This window comes from Vespa velutina, chromosome 2 (assembly GCF_912470025.1).
Source record: "Vespa velutina chromosome 2, iVesVel2.1, whole genome shotgun sequence".
Classification (NCBI taxonomy): Eukaryota; Metazoa; Arthropoda; class Insecta; order Hymenoptera; family Vespidae; genus Vespa; species Vespa velutina.
Window position 1 is genome coordinate 6,516,596 of NC_062189.1, and position 14,213 is coordinate 6,530,808.

At 33.9% G+C, this 14,213-nt stretch overlaps 2 protein-coding genes across 18 annotated transcripts in view; one reads left to right on the plus strand and one right to left on the minus strand.

Annotated features, from left to right (window-relative positions):
- Window positions 1-14,213, minus strand: part of LOC124957665 — a 241,037-nt gene that overhangs the window by 38,681 nt on the left and 188,143 nt on the right. For 12 of the 13 annotated variants that reach the window (XM_047514785.1, XM_047514783.1, XM_047514784.1 and 9 more), the window contains one exon: window positions 11,314-11,480. In XM_047514785.1, the coding sequence (XP_047370741.1) occupies window positions 11,314-11,480 (167 nt within the window). Of the gene's footprint in view, window positions 1-3,685; window positions 4,130-11,313; window positions 11,481-14,213 lie in introns of those variants that run through there. The other variant, XR_007103702.1, reaches the window with a different exon arrangement.
- LOC124957677 overlaps window positions 1-14,213 on the plus strand; it is a 50,624-nt gene that overhangs the window by 10,284 nt on the left and 26,127 nt on the right. For 3 of the 5 annotated variants that reach the window (XR_007103706.1, XR_007103705.1, XM_047514830.1), the window contains one exon: window positions 2,506-3,778. The exons of the other annotated variants lie outside the window; for them this stretch is intronic. Coding sequence is in view for 1 of the 3 variants with exons in the window: in XM_047514830.1 (XP_047370786.1) it covers window positions 2,506-2,848 (343 nt within the window). In the remaining 2 variants the exon portion in view is untranslated. Of the gene's footprint in view, window positions 1-2,505; window positions 3,779-14,213 lie in introns of those variants that run through there. 5 annotated transcript variants of the gene reach the window in all.

The following is a 14,213-nucleotide window of genomic DNA, read 5'->3' on the forward strand; positions in this document are numbered from 1 at the left end:
TCTCTCTCTCTCTCTCTCTCTCTCTCTCTCTCTCTTTCTTTTTCTCTTTCTTTTGATTTTTATCTTCATTTCTTTTTCTCTCACGTATGTACGTGCCCGTACGTACTTGAAACTCTCATTGGTCTTACACACATGAATTGTATCATTGATTCAACCATCGAGTTTTTCGATAACTTCGATATAACTGCAAGCTTCGATAGACGAACGAGAACTGAATTATCTATATTGTATCAATGAATTCATCGATGCAACAATTTCTCGCTTCAGTTAGATCAACCCTTTTTTACAAAAAAACAGATATACTTTTGATTTTTCGATTAGTAATTATTCAATGCCATTTTAATTGGATTGTTTGAAACATTGTTAAAATGATACTTCAATTATTTTCTGACGAATATTTATTAAAGGATCTCAATATAACTTAAGTTATATCTCATCGTCAATATTGTATAGAAATATTATATGGTTCTTCAATATATCAAGAGAGTAAGATGATGAAACAGAAACTACAATCTAGCGAAATGGAAGCTCTTGATAGCAATGACTTGAGTTTCGAAGTCCAAGTAGTAATGAATGGTATTTGTCAGACGAAACTAGGATTATCCTTGAATAATCTAGGGAATTTACATTTATTTTGTACTAAAACATTAGCAGGTTTATAATCCTTTATAGTCTCTTGACTATGGTTTTGGATTATAAATATAACGTGATCGCTTTTGGATATTATTTTATTTTTCGATGATGTTGTCGATTAAATAAAATACCAATCAATTTTTATATGTTCGTTAAGTTAGATCCATTAATAGCGATCGAAACTTATGGTTCGATAAAACTTCACCTAGTAAAAGGAACAAAGAGTAAAACGTTACGGAAAGTTTGTGTATGTTGGCTACGGTATAAATATCAATAGCTGTTAAAGAACGCAAGGTGGCGTAGTTTATCCTCGTAGTATAAATCTCGGCTATATGGCGCCAAGATTTTCTCTCTCTACAGGGAGTGGAAGATTGTATTTTCAGGATGGCAGCCGGCAGGCAGCCTCAACGGCACGGTCCGTCACGTGTGAAAACAAGCGTGCCATGTTCCTGGTTGCCTGATTGGCTCAGCCAGCATTTAGTTTTACCATCGTATCGGAGAATAAGCGCGTGTTCTCCCTTCGAAAAGAACTGTGCGAATAAAAATCATGAGCTGACCTACCCTCTTAGCGTTTTTTGTGCAAGAATGAAAGTGATCGTTTTCAATTTGCGATAGTACTGTAAGAATGATTCATAAAAAAACACATACAATAATTATTAGATGTAAATATTGCTAGAAATTTTTTTAATGCATCTAATGTTATCGATGGATATTTTACACTATATTCAAAAGAATGCAATAGTTCCGTAAAAATCTTTCTCACGAAGACATTGTTAAATTCGTTGAAATTCGCACTGAATCACGATCACAGCACCTTTTGGTTTATTTTTGCATACCAATTTGAGATTCGTACGTGAAAGAATTTCTTCTTTCCCGTACGTAAGTTCAAAATGAGTTTCTTTGCATTTTCAATATCTCACAGTCGAAGGGCGTGTATATTTTACTTTCAACAACCTTTGTCGTTTTTTTTTTTTCAAATGAATTGCTTCGTATTACGAAACAAGCATAACATATCTTGTCATTTCACAATATTTGCATTAATAGTATATTGTCAATATTGATTTAGAATGTTCGTAAATTATAAATTATCGAGAAACCGTAATTTAAATTATATTTCTAGAGCTTGGCATATCTTTCCATCAATCAACTATATATATGTATATATATATATTACAATTTATTCTAGATAACGAATGCAGAATCAAGCTATTTTTCGTGGTTTTGGAATTATACTTAATTTTATAGTTTTCAAAATTATACGTATTAAAAGAAGACAGAGAAGAAGCTAACTAAGAGATAGTTTATTATTATTCTCATGGGAATAATAGAACACGTAATAAATCGAATGAATATTATGTTCTAGAAGTGACAAGTAAATTTCCAGCAAACATTATATTTTAGAAGTGTAAAGTAACTATGCACAAAGACAGAAAAAAATCGAAATTACTACAGTACTTTCTAAGAGAAACGAATATAACTAAAGAAAAAAAGACCATTACTTTTATAAACATTTTTACTTTTTAACTTCAAAGAAATATATTCTTAAAAGTCCGTGTTGAAACAATATTACATTTCAAAAAGAAATCATTATGGAGGAACGCAAGAAAATTTAAATTTCTCAAAAAGAGAAGAAATTTCATTGCAATGAGTAATACATAGAAAATAAAAATAACATAAAGTAAAGAAGTAAAATAACATCTCATATAAATATTCTATTGAAAGTATATATATATATATATATATATATATATATATATATATATATATAAACATAAAAGAAAATGATATCTCTAGAACGCATGTAAGAGGAACGAAAGAAATGTTGAATCATTAATCGCATCGTCGTCCATTGATATCAGTTTTCCTTGACAGGATAGCTCCTCCGAACAAATTCAATAAGTACGTAGATACTATTGAGAAAGAAGCAGGGACCCACATCGAGATTACTAAGAAGTGCGAAAAAGTACATCGTAGGATAATGCTGGTTGATGGTGGTAGAAGAAGAGAAGGTGGAATGGAGGTTGAATCGTCGATAAAAGCGATCTATATAGAACCATTAGAACCGATCGCTGGGCGAAATAGCGTGAACGAGGAAACTTCGGAGGGTGGCAGGATGAGTTTACGCCATGATATGCGGGAGAGATCGAATGATGTCACTATGAAGAAAGAAAAGAAACGGAAAGAAGGAACGGTGTATCCACGTATATCGCTATGAATCATAAGAGCGATCCGTTGAGAGACACGTGGACGCTCACTATACTGGATCGAATGTATTGGGTCATAAAGTTGTTGATAGCATTTCCTTCCACCCTGAATGCGCGTGCGTCAATTCATGGCAATATCTTTAGAGTATTATAAAGATTCCACTCTGGTGTTCCATCTTTATGATCTGTCGCATTGAAAATTGCGAAAGAGAGGGACTCGCTAACAAAGAGAAAACTTTTTCTCTTTCTCTTCTAATTATCTTGTTCGAACTTTACCAATCATGAGAAGTTTCTTTGTCCTTGTTTTCTATTTTTCTTTTTTTTTTTTTTTTCTTTTCTTTTCCTTCTTTTTCTTTTTGTTAATATATCCGTCAAATCTGTTCATGCAATCATTTTTAAAGAAATATGAGAACGTAAAAATGTATAAAGGATGAAAATAAACAATATTGTTATTTTATTTTAAAGAAAAGTAAAAATTGATAAGATAATTTATTGAATTAACTTTCCCCTTGATATAAAGGAAACTGAACCTGAGAAATAGATAATGAACTCTGCGAAGAGATCAATTTTTAAAGATAAGATCGTCCATTAGCTTTCTTCAATGAGAAATGTTAATTAAATGGGAAAAAGAGAGGAATTAAGTCGACGTTTTTATCTCTTCGAGAGGATATAGAATTAGTGATCAAATAATAATCACTAATTAGTTCTTCTATATCTATTTAAATTTATTAATGATGTTAGATTTATTAAAATTATCAATTAAAAATCTATCATAAAAAAACAAAATACATTTATTACAAAATCGTTTTAATATATACACATAGATTTTTATAATTTTGCAAATATTATCATGACTTTTGATTGTATCCTTTATAAAAAAAATATTAAATATAATTTTAGAGTAGAAATTTCATTGAGCTTTTAATGTTGATAAAATTGAAACGAATCATATTACCGGTGAGAGTTTCATTTACAGAAAAAATAATGTTATTAAAACATTAAAATATAATATAACATGTGTGTATATGCAGAAAATGGATAACATGTCTAGTATATTATAATAAGTTTGTAAAGGACGTTTAATACCCATGAGAGACAACAGAAATTCAGTAGCAATTTCATATCATAAGACAAGCTGGAAAGACATTTTGGTGATCATAGATTAGGCGAGAAAATGCGTCAATATCCCTGTTCACACTGGTACTATTGCGGTGCTAGTCGATTCGAAGGGACATCATTTTCCATCCGTAATATCGTTGGAGGCTCAGTACGTGCGGCTTGCTAATGGTGATCTACCGGATAATATAATTCATTCTCACGCACATGTGAACGTAGAGGGGAAGAGAAAGAGAGAGGAGAGAGGAGAGAGGAGAGAAGGAGAGAGCTGAACAGAGCCGATAGTTACGACCAACCAATGATTTACTAGTAAAACGTTCATTTCTGTCCTATCTGGTTATACCTATGTGTGTATATATATATATATATATATATATATATATATATATATATATATATTCATGTGTGTAATATGTAAGTGTGGATAAGCACGAACAAACGAATGACTCGTTTTAATGTTACGGTTTCCCAGAACAATAAACAAACCCTCAAACGAAGTAAAATGAATGGCGCCTGCGGTTATGGAAAGACCGTAGAAAATTATTACCTATTGTGATTAATTACAGGATCAAAGTTCGTAATTTCCAGTTTGTACTTTTTTATAATGAAAGTGTAATATCATTCGCCAAAGATTAAATTAAACGAACAAGAGTACACATATGGTTTATTAAATCGAAATGGAAGAATAGATGATGCTTTCCTTTTTTATATTATATTTGGAATAAAATGATTGATATCGGTGTGTTTTAATGTTATTGGTATATTCTAAAGGTGTACATTTATAGAGATTGAAAATCATGGTAACCAGGCTTAGAGTCAAAGTGATCTGATGAGGTAAATTATGCGTCAGACTAATAATTGATGGGATCACGAATGTCGATGCATCTAACCGCAATACGAATTTCGATTATTGAAAATTATCCTGTTCTTATGAAATTTTAAAATATATATTATATAACAACTAATATATATATTTTTAATATATGAAAATACATTTAAAGAGACCTACTTTTAAGATATTCAAATAAAAAGATTTAATTATAAAATATCCTTTTAGAAGAAACAATTTTCAGTGTAAACAGAACATTAGAATTATAAAGCCACAGCTTTTTGCATTATCTATAAGTATATCATAGTATGCTTCTGCTTATTTATTCGATCTACATACATAATTTTTCGTAATTTTGTTAAATATACAATCATTTTTAATGTGATACTTGGTTATGAATAATGATGAAAAATTTATAAACCATTTACTGTAGATCAAATTCATTTTAAATTATTCATTTTTTCTCTACAATTTTTGAGTAATTAAATATTCTATGAACATATATATATATGTAATAAATATCCTATAAAATTGGTATTATTTAATCCTTGAATAAAGGAGTAGGTTGTGACGAATAACAACTTACAATTACATTTATTAATTAATTATTGCATTAATTAATTAAATTTCAAATTAATAAACATCATTGCAAATTAAGAGATAATACTAACCTGTTAGCATAGGTAAAACTCGTATTACACCCACGAGGCTAGAAAGCGAGTTTGTAACGTTAGTATGGTTAAGAACATTTGCTTGAATTATTATTGTCAGGTCACGAAGCAGAGGCAAGATTATGGACGTTCTCCAAAACCGAAATTTCAGCCGTTCACCAGTTATCTTGCTATTTCCCTATAGTTGAACGCGTTCCGACCTCTAACTCTAGTCTCTTCCTCTCCCCAATTCTCATCGTCTTCTCGCTTGTTCCCTCTTCTTGCAATCCCCTTAACCCCTCCTTCCTGCGTCAGTACCGGTAACCGGCCGCGGAAACTAACTTAGCCCGAGCCGTCATTTCCGGTTGGTAAGCATAACTGGTAATGCGAGCCGAACCTTGTTCAACTGTAATAACGCGAACTAATTGAGATAGATCCACGGATCTTGCGCTTCTAAAAGGCCCGAAAAAAACAACCTATTACGTTCCACTATAATAGTTCGCTCCCTCTATCTCTGTTGATTGATTGATTGATTGAGCGATTCGATTGACTTCGAGAAATTATCAGTCAGGATGATTTTAGAATTGACTTTATTTTTTTTTTTTTTTTATTAAAAGCGAAGAATTTATCGAGATAATGTATCTCTTCTGTATCGTATCTTACGTGTTTTATTAATTATAAGCTTATTAAAATATAATTTACAAGTAAATGATGATATCGAGAGAAGTATTTAAATTTATTTTTATTATTATAAATCTCAAGTTCTCTTTCTTTTTTTTCTGTTTTTATCTATTTTTTTTTTTTCCTCAAGAAGAAATAGTTTTCATTTTATTTGAATGCAATTATAATACAAGCGGTTTAGAAATTCGTAGGCTCCAATAAATACTTAGGTGCATTGGAATTAATATTCGATAATGGGCGACATCGGCGAAGCATAAATCTTCTATCGGAGAGCTATTATATCCGCTTAATCGGTGGTAATATCGTGAACTATATCAGTATAATCGCGTAACATTTCTGCTTGATTACGTTTATGACGAGGCACTTTTCGACAATGCGCATTGGCGAATGCAATCGATACGAGTATAAGCGGTTATGAGACTAAGTTCATGCTCCAAATTCATAATTATAAACCATACATAGATAGTAATCCAATCCGATTATAGCAGGACAATTAAACGAGTAACTTTAAAATGATAATTGCATAATAAAATATCACAGAATTAAAAGTTATTTTACAATAATTGATGCAAAAAGTTTTAATAATAATAGAAAATAAATAATTAGAATAAATAGTAGATTCTTTAAAATTGAAATCATCCTTCCATGATTACAAATTCATGATCATTTTATTTGTCTTCATGTTTCGTTATATAAAGCACGATCGTTATCTTTGAAAGGAGAAACACTCTCTTCAATGATATTTATGCTGGTCGCCGAACTCTACCAAAATTTATACATGTCCAGTTTGCATTATTGCACGGAAAGAAACAGAGAGAGAGAGAGAGAGAGAGAGAGAGAGAGAGAGAAAGAGAGAGAGAAAGAGAGAGAGAGAGAAAGAGAGAGAGAAAGAGAGAGAGAGAGAGAGAAAGAGCGAGAGAGAGAATGAGAGAGAGAGATAAAAAGAGGGAGGGTAAAAGAGAAAGGGAGGGAGGGGGGAAGCAGGAAGTACTATAAAGGCCGGGACGTTATTGACATTGTCAGTTGTAAAGTCGGATATATTGCGAGGTGACTGTTTATTCCTGTCTGAAATATACGTGCTATAGTCAGCGTGCTACTACGGTTAACGGGGTTAAAATGAATAATGCACCAGATTTTTCAGCAGTATCTCGAGCTATTATTATGATAAAGTATCGAAGCTTGGCCGGTGTGCCGGGTGGTAGAAAGGACATTGCAAAAAAGGAAAGAAGTCTCGTTGTTATAGAAGTGATCGGTAGTGAACATAGTTAAAACAATCGGATTCTTTTCTTATTCTTTCTTACTCTTGTATCATAATTCAAAGGGAATGGTAAAAATCTATTGGACTTTTATATTATAATGGCGAAGATTACGAGTAAAATTATAGGAAGTAGGTATCGTAAGTAAAGAGGAAGTTCGCAAACACGGTAGCTCACGTACCAATTAAACGATCCTGGATATTCCAATTTGAACTTTGCCATATTACTTCGAGTCGAGAAAGCTCGCAGACGTTGTCCGGGAGGAATTACACGAACCCTTTGTAAGGAGCAACGCTTGCCGCGCGCGTCTTCTCGCGATTCAATTTAGCTTGGGAAAACGCCCAGAGAAATGGCATTGTTGAAAGAGGTGAAAATTTTTGGAAGGAAGGAAGGGAAGACTCTCGAGTTCGACCGACTTCTTCCTCCTCGTCTTTGATAAATTACACGGTCCTTTCATTTCTGTTTCTTTCCACAGCCAATTCATCCTTCTTCTATTTCTTCTTATTCTTTTTATTCTTCTTCTTTTTTTCTCTCACTTCGAATTAGATAGCGACTGGTTCCATCGTTCTCTGTGAGTTCTTAAAAAATGAAAGGGGACTCGACATACTGCTACAAGTTTAAAATCTATAAACTGATTATAAAGAAGGTAACGATCGTAGTAAGAAGAGCCTGCATCCTGAGAACCAAGTCACCTTCAGAGTATAAACTGATACGAAAAGAATCTATCGTAGATCACTTTGAAGCGAAATAAGATGTCGCGAGGTTCGAATTTAACACGTAACATATGATTAGCTACTTCATGTCAATAATTGATGCAAAGGAACAGCTTCGTTTATTCGCATAGGCATAGTTATTGTTAGTAATAAAATGTCTTTTCTGTAATATGAAAATGGACCCGTTTCACTTTAGAAACTATCTTTTTAATATACCGTCGATATGTTTTCTTTTTCGATCGAACGAATTCTTAAAAAATGTATAAAATGTCTCTCGTTCAAATCCAGAGCGGATTAAATATCGTCGGCGGAAAGTCTGACAGAAATTCGAATGACTAATGAACACACATTTATCGCGAACGCGATGTAAAGTTGACCTGATTTTCACGTAGCATACAAACCGTGTTAGTATTTTATGAAAATAAAAAAGAAAACAGGGAAAAAAGAGCAGAGACCGACATTGAATCACTTTCGCGTATAAATCCGAAGCGGACATGCAAACGTTCACGTTTGCGTACTTTTAAAATTCGCTAATGATTCGTTTAAATCGTATGTGTGTCCGCGCGCGTGCATGTATGTATGCTGACAACACGTAGGTGGGGTAATAATCGCCGTAATGACAAAACAAATACGGCGTGCACGTGTGCCGTGCTTTCTAGCTCTCTCTTGTCACGAAATGTAAGCGGCATGCGGCACGCGCGTTTGGCTCTTCCTTCCGACCGCGTATTTGCGCACCGGTTTCAGTTACAAATCCACTTCGCTAAGCACGCGTGACATACGCATATGACGCCCACGTCGTTTAACTACGAACGAAGAGATTTTTTTTTTTTCTTTTCTATTGTCTGCTTATCACTCAGCAAAACCTTGAATTTATTTCAATGTTTATCTTTTATTATCTGATGATAGTCCAAGTTGTTTACCAGCGAACGATTCGTTTCATAATAGAAGAAAAATAGTGTAGGTTACGAAACAGTTGAGAAAGGATATACGATTCCTCTTTGAAGAATTACATTCAAAGATCATTAATCATACGTAATAAGAAATAAGCTTTGTTATCGATAGATCTTAAATAAATAAAAGCGTGCTTTTATTTATCCAAGTTTCAAAGGATCAAGTAGACATAGAGTAAACTGGATATCAAATATTTGTCACGAATCAAAATATTTTTTCATGGTAAATATTTGGAAAAGCAAACGTCGAAAATTACAATACACTATCGAGTGATTGTAAAATTTCATTACATTTTTTGGCATAACGAAGATATCACTGAACATTGGATCGTACGTATTCATTTTCGATTTACATAACTTCTAAATTTTTCCTCATCTATTCGTTATAACTGATATATGAATTGAATATTTATGTATGTATATTATTATTATTACGATATAATCGGGGCGAACGATAGGAAATATCTATTTCATTCTCGTTTTCTCGCCATGAAATCCAAGCAGATAAATAATATTAAAATGGCATATTGCGTCGCTATTTCAACTAATTGGATCATTAACTTCCCGCATCATTAATTAAAACTTTTCACGTGACAACATTCCCATGGGTTACTCATGGAACTAAATTATAAACCTGATTCAAGGTGAACGTAAAATCGTATTGAGCTTTCTTACAAGTTACCTTAACGTACAATTATGCCCTCACTGATGGTCATTTAATAAGATGTAAATTAAAATTAACGTAGAACAAAAAAATATTCTTGAACGAAGAAGTACGGTTATCTATATACAGTAGATGTTATCAACGATATCCAACTCAAGAAAATTATCATAAACGCGAAAGTAATCCAAAATTGATGAGAACATAAAAATAATTTTCAACAAGAACAACGCTTTAACAGTGCACCGTGTTGAATTTTACTCTTCATGGTCGTTAAGAGAAAGGGAGATAGAGAGAGAGAGAGAGAGAGAGAGAGAGAGAGAGAGAGAGAGAGAGAGAGAGAGAGAGGGAGAGAGAGAGAGAATGGAAATACGCTGCGGTGTACCACTTTGGCCAATAATTTCGGCTCTTACTGCAACATACCCGAGTATGTAGGTATCATAGATAGCAGCATAGTACACCATTGACCTCATAAGAGAACACCTTATAGCTTCGTTTATTCCATTCATTTCTCTCTTTCTCTCTCTCTCTCTCTCTCTTGCTTACTACTTTATTTTCTTCTCTTTTTTCCATTACATTTTTTCCCCTTTCAGTTGCTGTAGTTTTCTTTCTTTGCTCGATTACCCATTCCCACGTTTTCCCTTCTATCGAACACACTATTCTTTTGATACCTATATCGGATAGGTGCTGTTATTTTTCATGCAATTGCATTAACAGCTCTTGGTGCAGCTCGTCAGCTGCATGATATCGTGCGAGAAAAAGAATTTTTTCTCTTTATGATTAGTTCAATCCTTTCTCTTTCTCTCTCTCTCTTTTTCTCTTTTTTTTTTCTCTCTTTATTTTTAACCTACACGATTTTTACCATCCATTCTCTATATTATTCCAATAGCTAGACTTTATGTCCTATTCACCGATATAAAAATATTAAGTATACAAAAGTGTTGCAACTGCAAAGCTCCTAGATATATAGTCTAACACGTAAGGTGGTTGATTTTATCATGCCTTCATTTTTCTTTTTTTTTTTTCTATTGTTTCCACGAGAAAGATCATGTGTACTTTGGCAAAACTAATACGTGGTCCAAGAAAATTAGCTTTCATACACGAGTATCGCGCTGGAAATAAGAAAACGAGGTGAATCGACGAGAGGGGACGACAACCTTCCTAGACTATCGTCGACATATGGATGATACGTGACTCACTTGAGGTTACATATTCGCAACTTTCATGTAGGGTGGATATCGATGAATATACACGGTGTCTCGATGTTGAACTTTCTCGACAAAGTTTTAAAAAGTTTATATCCTAGTATATCTTGATGAATTTAGTTGGAAAGTTCTCACAAAATATCCAATAATTAACGTTAGGTAATGTATTAACGGATCATAAGAAACATAATAATGATTTTGAAAAATTTAATCGAACTTGACGTATATATTGAAATAAGATCGATATGTAATTTTAAAAAATAATTGCAGCTTTCACCAAGAGATCCATGAAATAAGAGTCTTATCCGAGTCTATATACTCGTTTAACTTTTGAAGATAGTACTTTGAAAGAACATGAGTATTATCGAGACACCTTGTATGGATAGCATAAATGCATCGGGGTGGGTTTACTCACGTCTATCGAAATTTCCTTGCCAGCGGGTCGCTGTCTCCTCACCGTTGGTGCTGCCACGAATCGATAGTCGGTGCATCAATGTGTCGCTCTTGATACCAGCCGTCCAAGGTTCCAAACCTTCGTCGTAAATGTTGTCGATGTCTTTACGTGGGCGGGTAGAAGCATCACTGGAACAGGGAAAATAGATCGTTACAGAACCGCGTATCCGACGGCTTTATGGGCCAATAAACGTCCTGGGATCCAACCTCTCTTCCTTCGTCTAAAGAAGCTTATTAAAACCCATACCAGTCTCCTCATCTATCTCTCTACCTTTCTCTCTCTATCTCTCTCCCTCTGTCCCTCTCTCTCTCTCTCTCTCTCTCTTTCTCTCTATTTCTCTCCACCTTTCTCTTCCTCACATGTACGTTTTCCCTTATATCGATTCAGTATGATAATGTTTCTGATCAATTCGATAATCAATATTGAATTATTAAATTACACTTGATTCGAATGACTTAAGTTTTATAAAACATGTTTAAATTTAGCAAAAATTTCGAAAGAATTGATTAACGATAGGAAAAAATATATCATCCAATCAATTTACTACTTTATTTTTTTATTCACAATTTTCAATAAACTATTTATTACGATGATAGAGTTGTCTAAAAAAACATAGGTATTAAATAAAGTTGTAAATATATTAATTTGATCTAACGTCTATTATCATTGGAAATAATGAATTCGTTTGTAACTTCTCTTAAATGAGAGAAAGAGTAATGATATCGCGTAGTCGTTCGTTAGAAGAAGAATCAGAAAACAGGTTTGGTTAGATGAGGTTTCGGGCTGCTGAGCACGAACGGATTCGAATTTCGCGTTTCGTGATGTTGAAGTGCGCATAGCACGTGCGACGTACGTTTAGCGAAGGATGAACGAAAAGGGTGGCGGTTCTCTCGTTTTGCTACTATTTCAATTTGTTCACGAATCGTGGCGCGTCGAATGAAAAAAAAAAAAAAAAAAAAAAAAAAAAAAAAGAAAAAAGGAGACGAGAGAAAGGTGTGACGCGTTATAAAGTCGAAATGTTCGAAATTCTAACGAAACGCTATGTACTTTTTAATTGATTTGTATCCAACTTTTAGTAATAAAATGCTATTTTTCTTTTTTTATTGCCTAAAGAAAAAGAAACATAAAAATATTGATAATTTTACAGAAAATTTCTTTGTCAAGAGATATCCATAAACTGGAATGATAATAAACTTTTAATAAACAGAATTTAATATATACAATTTTTATGATTACACATACGAAGTTTCATTTTCATATCATTAATTTATTTTATTACCTGACAAAATTATACAACTTTTACGTTGCGAGTTTTGTAAGAAATTATCGACAAGTTTGAAGTATGTGAGTTTTATTTTTAATTATATTCTTGCCGGTAAGAGAACGAGGAAAATTGATAATTTTTAACTTTTTTCGTCTTTCTTCCGTCTAAAGAAACTTTTCTTCTTTTCTTTCCACAAAGCACGACGTTTATCACACCAAAGAAAGATCGTGCGTACCATGGATGGAATGAAATTTGAATATTTACCACTACGGTTTCCATTCCTTTTCTTTACATTTCTCCCTTTACTCGTAAATCAAATTCTTTGCGCCTTTCTGAATATTATTTAGCAGATATCTACATCGTTAAAGTAGGTATGCATTGCTCTATATTTCCTTTTTATCTTTTTCCAACGTGTCAACGATAAAACAAAATCGCTTAGCTATGAACGCCGTGAAAGAATCATTCTACTTCGTCGATCTTCAGAGAACTACTTTCTTACGATTTACAACCATCGTACAAACAGACAGAATCGACAATGCTGCATTCAGGGTTAGAATAGCCCTTCTACAAGGATAGTATATCGTATCACAACGCTTCGGTTCATACGACAAGGCAATACAGATCCAACACCCCTTCAACAGCAACCGGCATTCCTCGACGCACGGTATCCCTCCGTCTAGCATCGACCAGACGTCTTGCTCTTTCCGTCATTGTCTTGGCACCCCTTGCCGTTGGCAAAGCGTGCTTTTCGACCCGAGAAAGATCGCGCTACTCCGATTACAATAGGCCTGTTTCCTTGGCCATCGTGCCAACCCTGACGATGACGACGACGACAACGACAACGACAACGACAACGACAACGACAACGACAACGACGACGACGATGATAACGGCACATTACTCTCTAAGGAATAACCCTTCTATCCGAGCATGGTCCAACTCACACGTCACTCTCTTTCTCTTTTATATTTCGAAGGATATACTTTGATATATAGATATATAGATGTACATAGGTATGTACTTATCTATATGGAAAGAAAAAGGGTGAAGACGAGGGCAATTCCAAGCTGCTCGAAAACTTCGAATATGTTCTCCCATTGACCACCCTTCTTTCTTCTTTCCTTCCTTCCTTCCTTCCTTCCTTCCTTCCTTCCTTCCTTCCTTCCTTCCTTCCTTCCTTCCTTCCTTCATTCCTTCTTTCTTTCCTTCCGCATTGCTTTTCCCTAAGCGACCGCCAACTATTTTGCTCTCGTTCATCCTTGACACGAGCCTTTCTCACGTGGTCCTTTTTAACCGTTTAAAAGCACTCTTGAATCCACCCTATCCCACGAGAATACTTTCCAGATGGTTCCTCACTACACAGGGTTCGTCGCCTTTTTATTACTTCGGATAGTTAGGATTTCGGCTATGTACCTTCTTTAAAGGAAAACCTCGAACTGAGTAATAGCTTGGATATGATCATAAAAGGAAACGAAAATGGACTTCAGAATAAAGGATATAAGCTTCTATCAATCGTCTTTCGTAATTTAAGTTTATAACTTTTTCAATACTTAAACACATATGAGATTTGAACTTGGACATACTTATATAAAATGTT